Source organism: Colossoma macropomum, unplaced genomic scaffold (genome assembly GCF_904425465.1).
Source record: "Colossoma macropomum unplaced genomic scaffold, Colossoma_macropomum, whole genome shotgun sequence".
NCBI lineage: Eukaryota > Metazoa > Chordata > Actinopteri > Characiformes > Serrasalmidae > Colossoma > Colossoma macropomum.
This window is the reverse complement of record NW_023494789.1, coordinates 5,640,036-5,658,837: the sequence shown is the minus strand read 5'-3', so window position 1 is coordinate 5,658,837 and position 18,802 is coordinate 5,640,036. Positions and strand designations below refer to the sequence as shown.

Below are 18,802 nucleotides of genomic sequence, written 5' to 3'. Positions count from 1 at the left end.
TTGCTACACAGTGGTAGACACGGCCCTGTCCCAACTTTTCTGAGATGCGTTGCTGCCATCAAGTTCTAAATGAGTTAATGTCTTTCATGAAATGGTAAAATGTCTCACTTTCAACATCTGATATGTGTTCTATGTTCTATTGTGAATAAAATATGGGTCTATGAAATTTGCAAATCATTGCATTCTGTTTTTTATTTACGTTTATTTACATTTTACACAGTGGTTTTTGGAATTGGGGCTGTACATTAAAGTCAGAAATGAATGAGAAATTAATACTTGTATCAGTGTAGCAGAAAGAAATCGCTGCCCCTTTTTCAAAAAGTGTTATTTCTAATTTATATTTATGTTACAATTTATATGTATGACTTGAACACCAAAAGTTACACAACATTGAACCTTGACATTTGCCCACACAATGCTGATGGTATCTGTGGAAAATAGCAGGATTTATAGCACTGAACGACACATATGTATGACACAAAAATACAGGAAAAAACTGAACTACACTGGACGTTACACTAAAAGTTACAAAACCTTCACATACATAAAACTATCACATACATAAAATTAAACAACTTGTTCAACTGTGAGAACTCCTTCATTCTTTACAGCACCACAAGAAAATATTTGAACAACATACACTGTTCAGGCATAACATTATGACCACCTCCCTGTTTCTACACTCATTGTCCATTTGTCTAGTGTCTAATAGAGTGGACAGTGAGTGGACACAGTGTTTAAAAACTCCAGCAGTACTGCTGTGTCTGATCCACTCAGACCAGTGCAACACACACTAACACACCACCACCATATCAGTGTTACTGCAGTGCTGAGAATGATCCACCACACAAATAGTACCTGCTCTGTGAGGGTCCATGGGGGTCCTGACCACTGAAGAACAGGGTAAAAGGGGGCTAACAAAGTATGCAGAGAAACAGATGGACTACAGTCTGTAACTGTAGAACTACAAAGTGCACCTAGTAAGTGGAGCTGATAATGATCATGGGTCAAAACATAGGAGAATCATTAGCACATTACAGTAACAGTGGTGACAAACTGGCGGAAAAATATCGTTTTCAACCAAATGTTTATCAGACTTCAAGACAAGAGCTGACCCGAACTGTTTTGTCTACAGTGACCATTCCTACTGCGAACACGCCTCCATTGCAACCCTCGAGCGGAACCGCTCGCTGTCATCCAATCGTAGGCAAGGCAACAAAAGGCAAGCAGCTCATTGGTTGCCGGTGGCGCGAAAACAGTCACGTGGTCGTGCTCTTGGCGCGAAAATCTCGTCAGAGCTCGTGCAGCTTTGTGTGTTGGGAGCGAGACGGAGACTCTGTAGACTTGTTATAACTGCGTAACAACAACCGACTGAAAATGGACATCGCTGAACCTGCAGTGGACACCTCTGGGCAGATGGTCAAGGATGAACTGGCTGAGAAATGTCAGAAATTGTTCCAGGCGTTTTTGGAAGAGTGAGTTTGTTTGTTTTGCGCGCATTGTTGCGTTGCTTCGGCCCAGGAAGCGAGCTTGCTAACCGGGCCAGGCAGCAGAATTCATTTTCTTTAAAAATTTTGGGGTAATATTCTGTTGTTGGTTAAATTTGGTGTAAAACTGTCTTAATAAGTAAGTAACAACATACTCCACCAGCCAGGACGTTATCTAAGGTAACTCGCTAACACGAGGCTGAAGTTGCCTCCCTTTTCGCCAGTTTCTTGTTCGATTTTACCCGTTCCACCTTAAACGGTGTATTAAATGGTGCAGCAGTTAAGGTGGAACGGGAAAATTCGAACAAGAAGCTGGCGAATAAGAAGCCTACTTAAGCTTCGTGCTCCAAAAGTATGGCGCCGTCGACCAGGCCGTTATAAGTTAGTTACTCAGTCTCATTATTAACTTATTTCGGCGGAATGTGACTTCATAACGGTTATAACACGTTAATAAAGCGGATGTGATGCATGTGAACAGGTTCCAGAATAGCGACGGTGAGCTGAAGTATCTGCGCGACGCAGAGGAGCTGATTCGGCCTGAGAGAAACACGCTGCTGGTTAGCTTCACCGACCTGGAGGGCTTCAACCAAGAGCTGGCGACCACCATTCAGGAGGAGTTCTACAGGTAACGAGAGGAGCTAAACTGGATCTGGGAGGGTTATATTACTGAGTTAAACTGTGTCTGATCTTCAGACCCCATTTGGCACATTTAGGTTAAGACCTGCATGAGTGTTTAAAGGGGAACTCCACCCATTTTTAAAAAAATCTACATAATTTAATGGTTAAGATGTAAACAGGGTCATTTGGATTGTTTTGATGTGAAATGTTTCATTCTAGAGACACTTGCTGAGTCAGAATTGTTCACAGTGGTGATGATGGGAACCAGACATCTGAAGAGTACAATGCCTCTGCAAGCTCCCTCATAGAAAGTTATTATATGAAGTGGTGAGATACATGCTGCCTGATGTCTGACACATTGTTTTCTGAGGTTTTGGCCTAAAATGTATCTTAATAGTCCCCAAAGAAAACATATTTTTCAGATTTATGATTATTTTACCGTTATCAACATTATATAGATTCACAGGTGGGTTTGGATAGTAAATAAAATGGCCATATTTGTGTTGTAGACACTGTGACTCCTGGTTCTTATCACCACCACTGTAACGAAGTCTGAGTCTGTAAGTTTATCAGCAATGAAAACATCAGAAATCAAAAAGATGTAGTATAGTCCGGTACAATGACTGTCGTGTGGATATTATGCTTCACAACATGACTGTCCAGCTTTTCTCCTGGATGCATGGTTCCTACTCATGGGGAATATACAGAATCCCACTTATTTCCACACCTAGAAAAGTACAGATGTTCAGAACGTTCGATATTTTTGGAAAATTATGGATACTTCTATGTCAAAGTAGTATATAGGTGCCAAAATGCCACAATTTTAAGTCCTATTTATAGTACAAGGTCACATATTTACATATAATCTGTAGATTTACTGCTGAGCTGCTGTGTCTCCCTGATGCATATGGCATGTCACATGTTTTCCTGCCATGTTGCAGTTAGTACATTTTACAAATAGCAAAAAAACTGAACATAGAAAGTTTAAAAAGTAGCCTAAATTTATTTTTTTTTTATTAAATGTGTGATTTCTCAATGACAAAAGGCAAAAACTCGGGCAGATCTAGCAGTCTGCAAAGTCTAACAGCGGCTTTAATCAAAGCCTTTAAGAGAATCAGGTGAGTTGGAGCTAAACTCTGCAAGGTGGTAAATCTCTGGGAATGAGGTTTAACACACCTGCTTAATGGCACAGTCCATTAAACATTCGTGTTTATTTCAAATGTTGTATAAAACACATGACCATGCTTATTTGACAAGTCTTTGTATTCACTGTTTTCACTGTTTTTCCAGAATATATCCCTTCCTGTGTCGTGCAGTGCGCAACTTTGCCAGGGACCGTGGAAATGTTCCTGTTTCCAAAGAGTTCTACGTGGCCATTCAGGACCTGCCAACCAGGCACAAGTAAGAAACACATAGAAGATTGAAAAAATACAGATTAGATGTTCTTTTTTATCTTAAATAAAGATGTATCTTCAGTTTGTGTCATAATGTGTACGTACATTTATTGCAAAGTTTAAGCTTATTTTTAAAGGAACGATTCGGTGAAAATCACAAAATTTTCCTTTTACGCCAGATATAACTGATCAGCACAGACATGTTTGGTGACTAGTTTAGCACTGAAGCCACAAGGCTAATGTAGCTGAGAAGCACTAGAAGTTAATAGTCACCCAAATGGTTTCTGTGTAAACATATCTATTAAACTCCCCTTAATGCACTCAAACTGCACCCAGGTCTTTAATGCGGTCATGTAGACTTGATAATGGGGTTTAGGTATTAATATGACTTAAAATACACATAATTCCATCATGAAACTGAACACTGGGAGCACTTTAGATCTGCTGTACAGATTTCACATGCATGCATGTCACACAGGCACATGGACGCTACAGATTATGTTCACGATTTGTGTTGTTTCTATTTATAAGTAACTGTAAGTCTTGACTTTTCAAATTGAAGATATACGTTTCAAAAAAAGAAACAATATAAATTGCAATATATATATATAGAGTCCATATGCCGGCGTGCATGTGAAGGGAAGTTATATTGCGTCAGGAAGTCAGATTTTTTTTAATTCACAGTAAATTATGTTGTGTTCTAAACCGCATTGGCAAGTCTGAGAGACATTATTGAAGACCTGAATGAAGTTTGAGTGAAAACCTTGTTAGCAATGTTAGTTTTCTAGCTCCAGTGCTAAACTAAAGACACTAAGGCCCAAACCCATGTCTTCTTTTTACCCCTACCCCTTGTTTCGAGGGTCATCTTGCCCCTTGGTACTGAGTTACAAGGGGTAGTGGTTGAAATCTTCCCTCTGAAATGGGACCCTCAAATAAAAACATTACTTCATTAACAGCTACAAGCGCTGCTCTGGAGGCGACCCTGCCAGTCTGCAGTGACAGCAGAGGAGGGTGAAGTTCAGCTCCTCACTGCTGGGCTTTAGTTACATTTAGGGAATCATATCCTTTCAAAGAGGGGGACAATTATTTATTATCGCCCACCCCTAATTCTTCAGTGATATGAAGCTGAAGTCAGCTGTTCACCAGCTTCTAAATGGTGCAGCAGTTACATTCTGGTGCTTTCAGGCGTCAGAACTGCTGGAGTATTTAAGGTGGAACGGGAAAGTTAGCTAGTTAGCTACATTAGCATTAGACATTAGCATGCTATTAGCGATTTTTATGCTTATTACGAAGAAAATGACCATAATACATGACATTAAACAACATTAAACTAAGATAATACAATGATTATCGTATTTTTTTAGCGGAGAAAATACTTATATTTGTGGGTTTTTTGGTCTCTTGTTCAGCCATCTTGCCAGTTTTTCTTTTTTTCTCATAACACTGTTTGGAGTGTTGCCTCTGAAAACCTCCGTTTGGAGGGCCATGTAGCCCTAACATTTCACCCTTCCCCTCTATCTCTACCCCTAGAAGCGATCGTGCAGAACAGAGGGCTAAGGGCTGAGTGGTAGGGGCAAGGGGTGAAATGGGATTGGGCCTAAATGTGTCTTGGCTGATAGACTACATCTGGGGTAGATGGAAAATGGTGTTAATTTGATTTTTTATTGAACCTTTCCTTTTAGGCACCTGTAACTGTTGTGTCGCAACTGGTTAGTGTGTGTAAAGTTGTGTATGATGAGAAATATGTGTTAAAAGCACACAAACACACAGACAAAGCTGCTCAAGGTGTCACATCCCCTCATTTTCCTGTTGCGCATGTAGGCCTGGGTTTTTACCACTCTCTCTAACACTCTGCTTGTTTTGTGGGTTCACCAGGATCCGAGAGCTGACCACTCTGCGTATCGGCTCCCTGGTGCGCATCAGTGGTCAGGTGGTGCGCACCCACCCCGTGCACCCAGAGCTGGTTAGTGGTACCTTCCTGTGCCTGGACTGTCAGAATGTCATCAAGGACGTGGAGCAGCAGTTCAAATACACGCAGCCCAGCATCTGCCGCAACCCCGTCTGCAACAACCGCAGACGCTTCCTGCTCGACACCAATAAGTCCAAGTTCATCGACTTCCAGAAGGTCAGAGAATAAAGGTTTATTTGATGTGGTTTGACTGGTCTGATTATTTTAGGGCTGCAACTGTTGATAAATGTTATAGCCTTCGTCACTTTCTGCAGTTCACTTTAAATGAGCTGTAATCCCATCCATGCTGGTGCTGAAACTGAGGTTTTATGTTGCCCTGGAAACCAGGTGCGTATCCAGGAGACGCAGGCAGAGTTGCCACGGGGCTCCATCCCTCGGAGCATGGAGATCATCCTGCGGGCAGAAGCAGTGGAGTCAGCTCAGGCTGGTGATAAGTGTGATTTCATCGGCTGCCTTATTGTCGTGCCTGATGTGTCCCAGCTCTCAACACCAGGTACTGACCCCTCACGTCACAACAAAGAGTCAGTGACTGACACAGTAGATTTCATGGATTAATTCACATTAATTCACCAACCATGCTTAAGAAGAAAGTTCTTATTAAAACCCACTTATGCAGTTTTCTCAAAGATTTTGAGATTCACTATTGTTTTCTTATTTGGGGTTTGTTTTTAGGTTAGAACAGAATCTAGACACACTCGAGCACAAAGGTGCGAACAGTTCTGTGGTTTAAGAACACGTCATGAATCTGACATAGATGTTTTTTTAGGATCTTACTCAAGAACAAATTTAAGAAAAGGCTTAGGGAGGTTTTTGAATGAGACCCATTGGGTTTAATGGATATGTTGAGTTTTTAGTAGTTTTTTAGGGAGTATTGCAGGCAGAGATAATTCTACATCATATATTATAGTTACATGAATATATTAGCAGATTTTTATATCTATTATGTTTCAAATGGTAAAATATTAGTAAATATATAAAAACTATAAATATACATAAATGGAATGATTCCAGCCAGAACTATTGGCCTCCTGTCAAGTAGGGTTAGTGATTGGCTGAAATATATGAATGAGGACAGACGTTCCTCTACCTTTCACGGAAGCACACATAGTAATTAGGATGATCAGTTGTGGTTCATACTCAACGTTCTCCAACTCTGAACTTCTATTTTGATTTTTATGAAAAAATTAGTACAGATAGAAATCAATTTGAATATTTATATATGTTATAGAGCATATGCCTTTTAGGCCAAAATGTCTTTAAGATTATGTAAAACCTGTTATAATATTAAAGACATCAGATTTGACTTTTGACTGGTACTGTAAGTGAAATGCTTTCTAATAAATCAGATGATTGGCTTTTCTTGTTATATGAAAAGATGTGTTTCTCCTTCCAACTGCCATAAATTGAGCAACATTTTAAGATGATAGGCATCCTCATTACATCAGGTTCTGCAGCAGCACTTACATGCCTTTTGTGTGCATTCCAGGTGTGCGTGCAGAGACCAGTTCTCGCACAGCTGGAGCCCAGGGTTATGAGAATGAAGGGCTTCGTGGGCTCAAAGCGCTTGGAGTCCGAGAGCTTACTTACAAACTGGCGTTCCTGGCCTGCCATGTGGCACCCACAAATCCCAGGGTAAGATCCCAGCCCGACAGCCGATCTTGAAACAGTCGTCTGAATTCGCATTCTGGGATTTGTAATTTAAATATGTTGTATTTTGTTTAGTTTGGTGGGAAGGAGATCCGTGATGAAGAACAGACAGCTGAGAGCATCAAGAACCAGATGACCGTGAAGGAGTGGGAGAAAGTGTTCGAGATGAGCCAGGACAAGAACCTCTACCACAACCTCTGCACCAGCCTGTTCCCCACCGTCCATGGTCAGACACGCTGCATTAGTCATGCTCTTTCTTGTACTGTTCATTTAAATGTGCTCGCTGTGTAGTTAGCAAGTTATTACAGATCACTTTGAGGAATCATTGACAGAGCAAAGCTGTTATATAATAGATATTTGGCTTGTGCTGCTGATTGTCTTTTTGAAATATGTTCTGCATGTATGTATAGATTTTAAGTACACCAAAAAAATTCAGACGGAAGCATAAATTCCACACGGATAAAATAACACAATTATTGGGGAAGATTAGCAAAGTGTAACACAAGAATGTGTTGTAATGTATTATGTTAACGTTGTAACGATGCTCACTTTTGAATTAAATAAATTTAATGCGTCATTCTTCACTCTGCATATGTAGAACTTCCTGTAACATTATATTGCCTGTGTTTGTGTTTGTAAACAGGCAATGATGAAGTGAAGAGAGGCATTCTGCTCATGCTCTTCGGAGGCGTTCCTAAAACCACTATGGAGGGCACTTCTCTTAGAGGTGACATCAACGTGTGCATCGTGGGAGACCCCAGCACAGCCAAGAGTCAGTTCCTCAAGTAAGACCCACTGTACAGGTGGTTTTACAGTGTAATTTAGTGGTGCGTATTCAGGGGTCAAAAATAAGGCTTGCTTTGTACTGTAATATAGTACTATTTTTGAAGTGTTTGCTAACTCTTGCACTTGAGTAAGCAGTTCTATGAATGGCCTGCTCATTTTAGTGTTTTTCCTGCTCCCAACCCTCCTAACCCAACCCATCAGCTAATAAACAAGTTCTTCATGAATTTTAAATAAATATATTAGAGCCAGGAAAACACTAAAATTAGATTACTACAGGACCAGGACTGGGAAACAGCTATATTTGAATTGCAGACTAGGATAGATTACTGTTACCTTATTCATGCTTTATCCAGTAAGCTCCTGTATTAGTGGTTTCATGTGCAAAGTAGCACCAGACATAGTACTTGATTCAGAGGGTTGTCCTTACAAAGCTGTGACTTTTTTCTGTGTTGTGAACGGCATTATTCTGATTGTTTGTGTGTTGTTTGGTCAGGCACGTGGAAGAGTTCAGCCCACGTGCGGTCTACACCAGCGGGAAGGCCTCCAGCGCTGCCGGTCTCACCGCTGCTGTTGTGAGAGACGAGGAGTCGCATGAGTTTGTCATCGAGGCTGGAGCTCTGATGCTGGCTGACAATGTTAGTAGAAGCAGAACACAAGAAAACTTGAGTTCATTACAACTTTATGATTTGTTGTGAACGAGAGTGATATTAAAAATACTTTTTGAGTATCGAAAAATACAAATTGAGTATCTTCATCATAATCCAAGATCATTTTGTCAAACCAAGAAATGGTAGCAGAAACCCAGGAACAGATTAAAACTGTGTTGCTTCCATTAAATTAGCTTTCCTTGTATGTAAATTCCCACCAAGAAATTTTTTTTTTTAATATTGTATCATTTCCTTAAACCTTTTGTCCAGTGCGTTCTTGGACACAGTCTTATTCTATTCTGTTGTTATTAGGCGATGATATTATTCCCTTCCTCATCTTCCATGATTTGTGTTTCCTTCTGAATTAATTTTCATATGCTTAATTTCACTATAACACAATCAGTAGCCATGGTGGTGTAGAGGTGAGGTGGGTTGTTCTGGCTGTGTGTAAATAGCTTATCTCAATTGCAGGGAGTGTGCTGCATTGATGAATTTGATAAAATGGAAATGAGAGATCAAGTGGCCATCCACGAGGCAATGGAGCAACAGACTATCTCCATCACCAAAGCAGGGGTCAAGGTACGTATTACAGGCAAAGCCCTTCATCCTCAAAGGTTCAGAAGACATCACACATTTACTACACAGTTAATACATATCAAATACAGTGTTTAACTTCAAAGGAATATACTGGAGCTTTACCAGGTGTTGTTAGATTCAGTGCCAGTTTTTGGACTGTTTCGGAATGTTTTATCTCCTCTCTCGTAGGCCACACTGAATGCCCGCACATCTATCTTGGCTGCAGCGAACCCCGTTGGTGGTCGTTACGACCGCTCCAAATCACTCAAGCAGAACGTCAACCTGACAGCACCCATTATGTCCCGCTTTGACCTCTTCTTCATCCTTGTGGATGACTGTAATGAGGTGTGTGGCTGTGTTTACATGATATAAGTATTTGTATAAAATAAAACAAAGCTAGGGATGTATCGAAGTCATTATGCAGTACTAAAGCCATTGTGTTAATGCCTCTCTTCGTCCCCAGGTGACTGACTACGCCATAGCCAGGCGCATAGTGGACTTGCACTCTAGGATCGAAAACTCCATTGATCGCGTCTACACTCTAGATGAGATCCGCAGATACCTGCTGTTCGCCCGCCAGTTTAAGCCAAAGGTGAGAAAGGCTTCACACAGCACCTTCTTGATAGATCCTACCACTGAATTTAGAAAGAGTTTGAAAAGAAAGACCTTTTCATTTGAATACTGAATTCCATGTACAGCACAACATAAATCTGGCAAGATGACATATCGCTGTTGTCGGAAGAAAACCTTGTATCTCCAAAATGGTAACTTTACAGGAGAAGGAAAAAACCTACTTTACTTTTAATGTAAGTCAGTAGAACCAGACTTTTTTTCAGGTCATTTTAGCTCATTTATTTTAGTCCATTCATCATGAAATTTACATACAATGTAAACAGATATTTTCAAATTATGTCAAAAAATAAAAAAACGTCAAAAATGGAGATACAAGGTTTTCTTCCAACAACAACCTAAAACATAAAATGTAACAGTTTCATTCTTCCTTTAAAGCTAATTGCCTGTATGTATGTGTGTTGTATCAGATCTCCAAGGAGTCAGAGGACTTCATAGTGGAGCAGTATAAGCGCCTGAGGCAGAGGGATGGCTCTGGTGTAACGAAATCAGCCTGGAGGATCACAGTGAGGCAGCTGGAGAGCATGATCCGTCTGTCTGAGAGCATGGCCAGGATGCATTGCTGTGATGAGGTGTGTGTCTTAATGTGCTTGATCATAATTGAGCATTTAAAGGTTCAGAAGGCTTTCGATTGTTTAGATTTGTACCCCTCAAGTCACACTGTCTCCGCCTCGCTCTCTCCTTCAGGTACAGCCCAAGCACGTCAAAGAGGCTTTCAGGCTGCTCAACAAGTCCATCATTAGAGTGGAGACGCCTGATATCAATCTGGACCAGGAGGAAGAAGAGGCCGTGGAGGAGGAGGAGGAAGATAACCAGATGAACGGTAAAGGCTTTTACCCTATATTCATTACTGAAGTCTAACCATCTGTACTTTAAAATATCATATCTTGCGTTTCTGATGTATCTTCCCTCTTCCCTGTCTTGTTTTCGGTTGGTTGCATTACAGGACAGGACGTGCCCAATGGTGACGCAGACAACCACGTGAACGGTCATGTAAATGGACATGTGAACGGCCATGAGCACACTAACGGGGTCAATGGCGAAAGCCACAGTGGCAAGCCCTCACTGCGCCTGTCCTTTGCTGAGTACAAGCGCATCTCTAACCTCCTAGTGCTGCACCTGCGCCGTGCAGAAGAAGGTGAGAACAAAACAAGGTTTTCTAAGTAAAAAAAAACACATCCGCAACAGAGAACATACTTCTGCACATTTTAGTGCACAGTGTTACTGTTAATCTGCTGAATTTAACATATTAGAAAAAAAAATAAAACATAAAATGTTTTGTGTTACAGCACATTTACACCAATCAGGCATAACATTATGACCACCTCCTTGTTTCTGCGCTCATTGTCAATTTTATCAGCTCCACTTACTATATAGGTGCACTTTGTAGTTCTACAGTTACAGACTGTAGTCCATCTGTTTCTCTGATACTTTGTTAGCCCCCTTTTACCCTGATCTTCAGTGGTCAGGACCCCCATGGACCCTCACAGAGCAGGTACTATTTGTGTGGTGGATCATTCTCAGCACTGCAGTAACACTGATATGGTGGTGGAGTGTTAGTGTGTGTTGCGCTGGTCTGAGTGGATCAGACACAACAGTGCTGCTTACTATATGGTACCTATATAGTAAGTGGAGCTGATAAAATGGACAATCAGCGTAGAAACAAGGAGGTGGATATTTTTGCCATACCAGCATACAAACACAAGCAAACACATGGAATGAGAACACTCAGAAGACTCACACCCACTAAACAAATATTTGTCGTCTCCAGGTGAAGATGAGGACGCCCTAAAGAAGAGTGCGGTGGTTAACTGGTACCTGAAGGAGATTGAGTCTGAGATCGACTCCGAAATGGAGCTCATCAGTAAGAAGGCCATGATTGAGAAGGTCATCCACAGACTGGTGCATTATGTAAGGGCACATCAAACACTTCTTTCATTCCTTTCACTGTATAAAATTGCTTTGATCCAAGTGTGAAAGTGACCTAACAAACACCATCATTTGTTCTCATTTTTCAGGACTACATCCTAATCGAATTGTCCCAGTCTGGCTTGAAGAGCTCGACACAGTCCACCGGAACTGAGGGCCAAGAAGACGATGTTACTCTGGTGGTCAACCCCAACTACACACTGGAGGACTAAACCTGTGCTGAAGTCCTCCTTAATTCGTGTGTAATATTAAAAAATACACCCCTTGTTTGTAATGGGGGGATAAGGGGTAGTGTTGTCCAGGATGCTGCCCTTTCTTTCTGTAATCTAAAAGGTGATCTGTTTGAAGCTGGACTGTTAAAAGCGTCCTCCGTATGGACCGCTGGAGAAAGCATGCTTGGAAAGAAGATTCTGTGCAAAGCTATTAATTTGTAAATATGTTGTTTGAATTTTTACGAGGGGTTCACTGTTTTTTAGGACGTTAGTGAAGTTTTTGGTAAAGTTTTCTTGTTTTTATCATGACCATGTTAACACGTGTTCACAAAGTTGCTTGAAACCTTTTAAGTTGTCTGTATTTTGTTCAATATACAAGAATCATATCAGAAAAATGATTGACTGTTACTCATTTTTTGTAAAAAAGTCCCAAAAATTGCCACCAAAAAGTTGGATGATGTAAATGAGATGTTTCCATATTTTGAATGCATGAAATGACGTGTTTATTATGCGCATATATATATATATATATATATATGTTTTTTTTGGTACATAAGATTTTTTTCTACATTTTCTGCAAGTTAATGTAAAGAGGTTTTATTCAAACACATGGGATTCTGGAGCATTTCTATTGGTCCAGTTATCACAGCTGCTGAGCTCAAACTGCAGAAATAAATTTTGGATAATAAAATGTAAATTTTATTTTATGTATGAACATTACAGGACTTTACAGGAGAATGAAAAAACTTACTCTACTCTTAATGTAAGTCAATGGAACCAGACTTTTTTCCAAGTAATTTTGGTCCATTCATCATGAAATTTAAAAGGGCAACAAGTGCTTTCAAATTACTTTAAAAACTGAAAAACAACGAAAATGGAGATTTTGTTCTGACAGCAGCGATGTATATATATATATATATATATATATATATATATGTGTGTGTGTGTGTATGTATGTATGTATACACTTTGTCTATAGACAGACAAATAAAAATTAAACAATTGAATTAAAAATGAATTACGCAGTTTGAGCTCAGCAGCTGTTTATGTACACACACACATAAACATACTGTCTTTGACTATACACACAAAATGAATTAAATATAAAATTATATAATCTAAAGCGCTAAAAGGGTCATATTAGATTATATATTACCTACAACGAATTCATTATTTATGTGTACAGTGTACTGTCATATAAACACGCCGCACTACGGGCGATAGAAGTACAGGCGCTGTCCTGAATGTCGGATTTGCGGATTAACTCATTTTAGCGCAGTTTGCCCTCCGCGTCTCCGGTGAACGCGTCTACCAGCGTCACGTGTGACGTGACATCGAGGCGCGCTGCGCATGCTCGTGTAAGCGAGGAAGATGGCGGCGCCCTGCAGGACTCTGCTGAGGTCGGCTGTGGAAGGTACGGCGGCTGGACGCTTCAGCTTCACCCTCTTAATAACGGGGTTCATGTCGTGGCGGAGAGCTTTACTCCGGATCTGCCTTTAGGCCTCTGTTAATGCTGTGCTTCACTGTAGTTCAGCTAGAAGCGCAGCTGTTCACTCAGCACTCAGGCTGAGCCGCAGCGTTCAGACTGTTAGTGCAGTGGGTTAAACATTACTATGGGCAGTAAATTCATGCGTTTAGAGTGGACAGTGAGTGAGACTGACTTATTGGACCAGCCATCCAGGACCCGCATTCCCAGAGGTTCAGGTGTGCTGATGTGGGATCTGTAGGTTTGTCATAAATAGGAGGGGAATCTGATCCTAGACCAGCTGTCTGACTCTGACAAGCTTTATGAAAACTGGCCCTACTACTGTTGGTAGCAGTGTACAGTCTAGAAACAGCGCGGCTGTGGTCATTTTCTGGCCAGTTTAGGCTATGTATTCTTTCAGACTCCTTCTAAGAGACCACTTGTTAAGAGTACAGTCTGAGATGTAACGTTAACATTGTTTTTGTAAATATTAGGGATGCCCTCAGGCTCACAGAGAGCACATAAACAACCCAGAGTCAGTCAATAGATGAAGAAGTGTGATGTAATAGCTAGAAACACCTACATCAGTGGTCACCAACCCTCCTCGTGGAGATTTACTTTCCTGCAGAGTTTAGTTCCATCCTGCATCCAGCCAATCAAGAATGTCTGAAGAGGTGTGGTAGATTGTAGATGGAACTAGACTCTGCAGGAAGGTAGATCTCCTGGACCGGGGTTGGTGACCACTGACCCAGATTATACTTCCAGTCACTCAGTAGCCACCTCAGATCCACCTACCTTATATATCCACATAGTTTCACAATTACAAACTGCAGCCGTTCTGTTGTCATGTACAGATCGTCAGTGGCTTTCTACCCTATTCGTCATTGGCATCTCTTAGATCCATTACTTAGATCCAGAAAAAATCCAGCTAAGAGCAGCTCTACAGTCAGAAACTGACCACTGATGAAAAGCTAGAGGTTAGCTAATGCAAATAATACAGTACGAGGTGATGGTAATAAAGTGGTTTCATTGGGACTGAGAATTTTTAGACAATTTTACAGTTGTGAGCAGGACACAGTTATTTTTCAGTGTTGTATCATTGAAGTTAGCAAATTTGAATCTTCATTGTGCTTGCACTTTGTCCACCCACCTTTACGTTACATCATCAGAAGGAGTTTTCCTAGTCTTTAAACTAGAAAATCTTGTTTTAGAGACTACTGTGGCACCAGCGTAGGAGGCAAGCAGGCATGTTTACAGCAGATGTGAAGGTGGTTACATTTTTCACTCTTTTAAATGTGTTTGGCATTTAAAAGTTCCAATGAGAGAGAAATAAATAAGCATCAGCAAAGGTAACCAGCGCAGGGCTGCTGTGCTTCTGCGTAGTGTTTATTGTCTTGATGTCAGCCTACGTAGTGCCGTCACCTAATGAATGTTTGCACCTTCTTTTCCAGGTCTTTGCTACTTATCAACCAGAAGACTCTGTTTAAGGGCAGCTCATGTGCAGAGCGTGACCAATCACAGATCACAGCAGTCTGTCTTACACTGCAGAGCTCTTCACTGCAGCCACTACCCTTTACTAAGCAGTACTAAGACAGAACCTCAGAAAGCAGCAGAAGCACCAAACACAACAGAGACTGCAAGCGAACAAAAAAAGACAGAAGACGATGAGGTGGAGGAAGATTACGGACCAGAGTATATTCCCAAACGGAAGGCGAAAAATCCAATGATGATAATAGGATATGCATGGTATGAATTATACAGCACTGCATAATGAAATATGTTTAATGTTTGACTCTTTACAGTGTCATTTTAGTGCACATAACTATGATCAGTGTCAGAAAAAATAGGGCAAAAGGCTAAAATGTACTCATTAAAATTTTATCTCTTAAAAAACAAGTACAGGAGCCGGGAATGCCCCCAAAATAACTTTAAAAAGGACCTGCTAGGAATTTTTGGGGGCTCATACAGATTTTAACTGATTGTACCAGCATAATATTACAAATAGATTTTAGGTTTTAGTTTAATACTTGAGTAGTTTTAGTTAAACAGTGCTGACAGATATGATATTATGCTGTTGTGTTCGGATACAACTGCAGGTTGTCGGTATTGATCAGTGTTCTTGTCTGATATATCAGTCGGGTTTTACTTCTAAATCTAATATACCACTGCAAATAATGTGTTAATTCAGGAGCATTCACAAACAATTCTGCATTCCTTTCCAACAAATTAGATAGGACACTAAATCTAGACTGCCTAAATTGTCAGTTTTGATAAGTTGTTATTAATTTGCCTTATGCTGCATTTACACGTTGGCAGTGGAAGGACGACTGCAAACCAGGTTTTCCATTGTTTTCAATGGAGCTGCAGTGGAAAATTCTACCACCGGCAACAGTGACAGTCCACCAAGAATGCAATTTCCCCAACTTCGGCTGTCGACCGCAGCAGTGGAATATATCGAATGTAGATCTTTTTTTGAGAGAGAGAGCTATGGATGCGTCTCACTATTGAAGTCCAGGCACACCCAGTACTATACAACAAAAAAACAGAAGAGTACGGAGCGTCCACCTGCCTTTTCCCCACCTTAGACAAACAGTCTACACTCCTAAAGCTTTCCTGTGGTAATTACATTTACATTTATGGCATTTGGCAGACGTTCTTATCCAGAGCGACTTACAGGTTGATCATTTTACACAGGTACACTGTAAAACTTGATGAGTTGAGTCAACTCAAAAGATTTGAGGAAACTCATTTCCTCAGATGTTTTAAGTTCAGTAGCTCATTTACACTTTAGTAAATTGTGTAAATTGTACTGACTCCATTTGTTTTGTTGATATTAAAATGATTGAGTATTTGGGACTTATGTTAAAGCTGTTCTTACTCAATATAATTTAGTAATAGTAAATTAAATTCACCGTTAGGCCCTCATTTTGATAAATTTATAGTGTATTGCAGAGATATTATTATAGACATTTGTAACAATGTCTTGTTTGCCTTAACATCACTACAGACCACCCTGCCAAACACTGACTCTTCAGACCAGAGTACAGATGTAGTCTGTAGTTTTCAGCCACTGCAGAACCACAAGCAGCAGACAGGAACTCAGTAACTCAGCTATAAGTTTATTCACCTCAAAGATCCTGTTTGATGGGATCTTTGAGTCTGAAATCATCAAAATAAAATTTTGAGAAAAACATGAAAGTAATCATTTATATGTAAACATTTTTGCTGTTTATCACATTAAGCCACACTAAATTTTCCCATTATTGGACTGTTTGTATTTGCATGTAAAGTCAAGTTAAATAAAAATAGTGAATATAATACATTTAAAGTTACCTCAACTCAAAATAAGCTGAAAAAAAAAATCTTACTCAAAATGACCGAGTTACTATCTCAGTTACTAGTTCATTTGATTTTTTTCAGATTAAGTTGCTCCAACTTCCTGTAGTATTTAAGTTGTAAGTGTAAACGTAATTCTTTCATTTAGATGTGCAGTGAGTTTTACAGTGTAGGCAAAGGTAGTGTTAGGAGTCTTGCCCAAGGACTCTTATTGGTATAGTGTAGGGTTCTTACCCAGGCGGGGGACTGAACACCAGTCTACAGCATAGAAGGCAGAGGTGTTACCCACTACACTATACCAACCACGTAACCATGATAGTTAATCATGGTAACCATGTCACCATGGTAATGTTTGCATGGCTGCATGCTGCCGTCAGTCACATACTGCTATGAGGTGCAGAACGTTTTTCAATGCCGCAGCACTGGTATTCAGATTAAGATTAGATGTTGTGTGAATGTTTCTGAAAGTGTCTTCATTTGTGTATAAAATGCCCCTGAATCACTGTTTTCTCTTTCAGGATTATTGGTCTTCCCACTGGTATAATTGGGTTTATTCTGGCTAAGAAGCAGGTGGACAAGAACAGACTGAAGCAGCTAAGAATCCGGCAAAGGATGAAGAAGGCCAACGAGGGAGAGTATGAAAGAGAGCGCTACAAACCCGCAGCAGGGCTGACTGACTGACTGACTGACTGACTGACTGTATGAAATGTTACCTCTTTTGCATCCAGGTTTGCCTTTTTTTGGGGGTTATCAATGAAAACACAATGAAAAGCATCATATATCAAATTAAGTGCATTATTTTAAAACCAAACCTGAAAATAAATATTGGCTTTGTCCAGTGCCAGACTATCATGTGGAGAATAAAATACAAATCTGACACATCTCATTAGAATAAGATTAGGACTGGTCTTAAAGTTCTTAAACTAGGCTGATTCTCACACACTTGTATATGTTGGATCTCGTAAGAGCTTCAGTTGCCATCTTAAAAATCAGCTGGGAAGTGAGTCAGCTACTCTCTGCATCATTATTGAAAGAATATGTTTGTATATAGACTCAAGCCTGTGATTGGGCTTCATGCACTGCGCATGTGGTGCCTAAACAGAATCTGCTTTGTGTGCAAAACCCACTTTCAGACCAAACATTGAATTTTACAAGCTCCCTTTATTTACACATGACATTTAGGAAAGACATCTCTGTTTACTTATGTATAAATGCCTCCAAAATAACTAAATGTATAAAGGCATCAAAAATAATCTGTTCTACATTTATTGTACAGTAAAATAAGGTTGACTACAAAGTAAAAGATTATTGTTATATGTACTGTGCTATGTGGAATAATTATTATGTGGTGATATTTTTCCTTATTTCCTTCTTTTAAAAGTGGCTTCCCATATTCCATAAATACAAACACTTGTTTTAAGACTTTTGATTCATTATATATATATCAGTCCAAATTATTTGCTCTATTTGTTTTTCATACTTTTGTATTTATTAAGAATGCCAGTAAATCTGGGACAGAATGTTTTATATTGCAATATATAATACATGACAATAATAAAATCTTCTAACTCAGTGGTCACCGGTCCACTTTAAGATTAGTTTCAACCCAGCTGATCCAAGATCAGTTTTACAGTCATGACTGTCATAGGTACAGGAGGACTCAGATCTGAGGTCGACCCTGTTATCTTGCTTCGAGAATACCAGTGCAGGTGTATTGTGGTCAGTTTGGACGGCTCTCGTGAACTCGTCAGTTTACCACAAGGGAGTTGAGCCCAAATGGCTGACAGTTGTAAAGTTTTAACTAAACTAAAGTTGTGACTATTGACTGATGGGTCACAAGTAAATTGATACCATGTGAGCACAAACTAACCTGCTATTGTTTCGCCACACCTGATACACAATGGAGTCTAAAAGTCCAGAGACCACATTGAAAATCTGTCTGCTTTTTTATTTGAACCTGGAAATGAACATCAGAAAGCTTTAGAATTTTAATAATATAAAAAATAAGAAATATTCAAAACTCTTTTTCGAGGTCACTACTCAAATTGAAGCAAATTCTAAAATTGACCATATTAAGGACTTTGTACAAAATGGTCAGTTGTTTGT

The 18,802-nt window shown here is 39.9% G+C and overlaps 2 protein-coding genes across 2 annotated transcripts; both read left to right on the top strand.

Annotated features, from left to right (window-relative positions):
• Window positions 1–1,287: 1,287 nt before the first annotated feature.
• Window positions 1,288–12,290, top strand: mcm6 (minichromosome maintenance complex component 6). Its single transcript, XM_036569868.1, has 17 exons — window positions 1,288–1,475; window positions 1,966–2,112; window positions 3,396–3,506; window positions 5,375–5,624; window positions 5,796–5,961; window positions 6,955–7,100; window positions 7,191–7,341; window positions 7,759–7,900; window positions 8,395–8,536; window positions 9,020–9,127; window positions 9,314–9,469; window positions 9,588–9,716; window positions 10,165–10,326; window positions 10,442–10,577; window positions 10,701–10,892; window positions 11,526–11,665; window positions 11,773–12,290. The coding sequence occupies exons 1-17, from the start codon at window positions 1,378–1,380 to the stop codon at window positions 11,893–11,895; spliced, it is 2,499 nt and encodes an 832-aa protein (XP_036425761.1). The 5' UTR covers window positions 1,288–1,377; the 3' UTR covers window positions 11,896–12,290.
• A 950-nt stretch (window positions 12,291–13,240) lies between these two features.
• Window positions 13,241–18,012, top strand: si:ch73-71c20.5 (DUF4748 domain-containing protein). Its single transcript, XM_036569867.1, has 3 exons — window positions 13,241–13,309; window positions 14,812–15,106; window positions 17,215–18,012. Exons 1-3 carry the CDS (start codon window positions 13,267–13,269, stop codon window positions 17,375–17,377), a joined length of 501 nt encoding a protein of 166 aa, XP_036425760.1. The 5' UTR covers window positions 13,241–13,266; the 3' UTR covers window positions 17,378–18,012.
• The last annotated feature ends 790 nt before the right edge of the window (window positions 18,013–18,802 follow it).

Coding starts and splice junctions, on each gene's coding strand:
- si:ch73-71c20.5 (XM_036569867.1), top strand. CDS start 13,267: ATGGCGGCGCCCTGCAGGACTCTGCTGAGGTCGGCTGTGGAAG. Junction 13,310..14,811: donor GCTGAGGTCGGCTGTGGAAG/GTACGGCGGCTG, acceptor CTTCTTTTCCAG/GTCTTTGCTACTTATCAACC. Junction 15,107..17,214: donor ATGATAATAGGATATGCATG/GTATGAATTATA, acceptor TTTCTCTTTCAG/GATTATTGGTCTTCCCACTG.
- mcm6 (XM_036569868.1), top strand. CDS start 1,378: ATGGACATCGCTGAACCTGCAGTGGACACCTCTGGGCAGATGGTCAAG. Junction 7,342..7,758: donor CCTGTTCCCCACCGTCCATG/GTCAGACACGCT, acceptor GTTTGTAAACAG/GCAATGATGAAGTGAAGAGA. Junction 9,128..9,313: donor TCACCAAAGCAGGGGTCAAG/GTACGTATTACA, acceptor CCTCTCTCGTAG/GCCACACTGAATGCCCGCAC.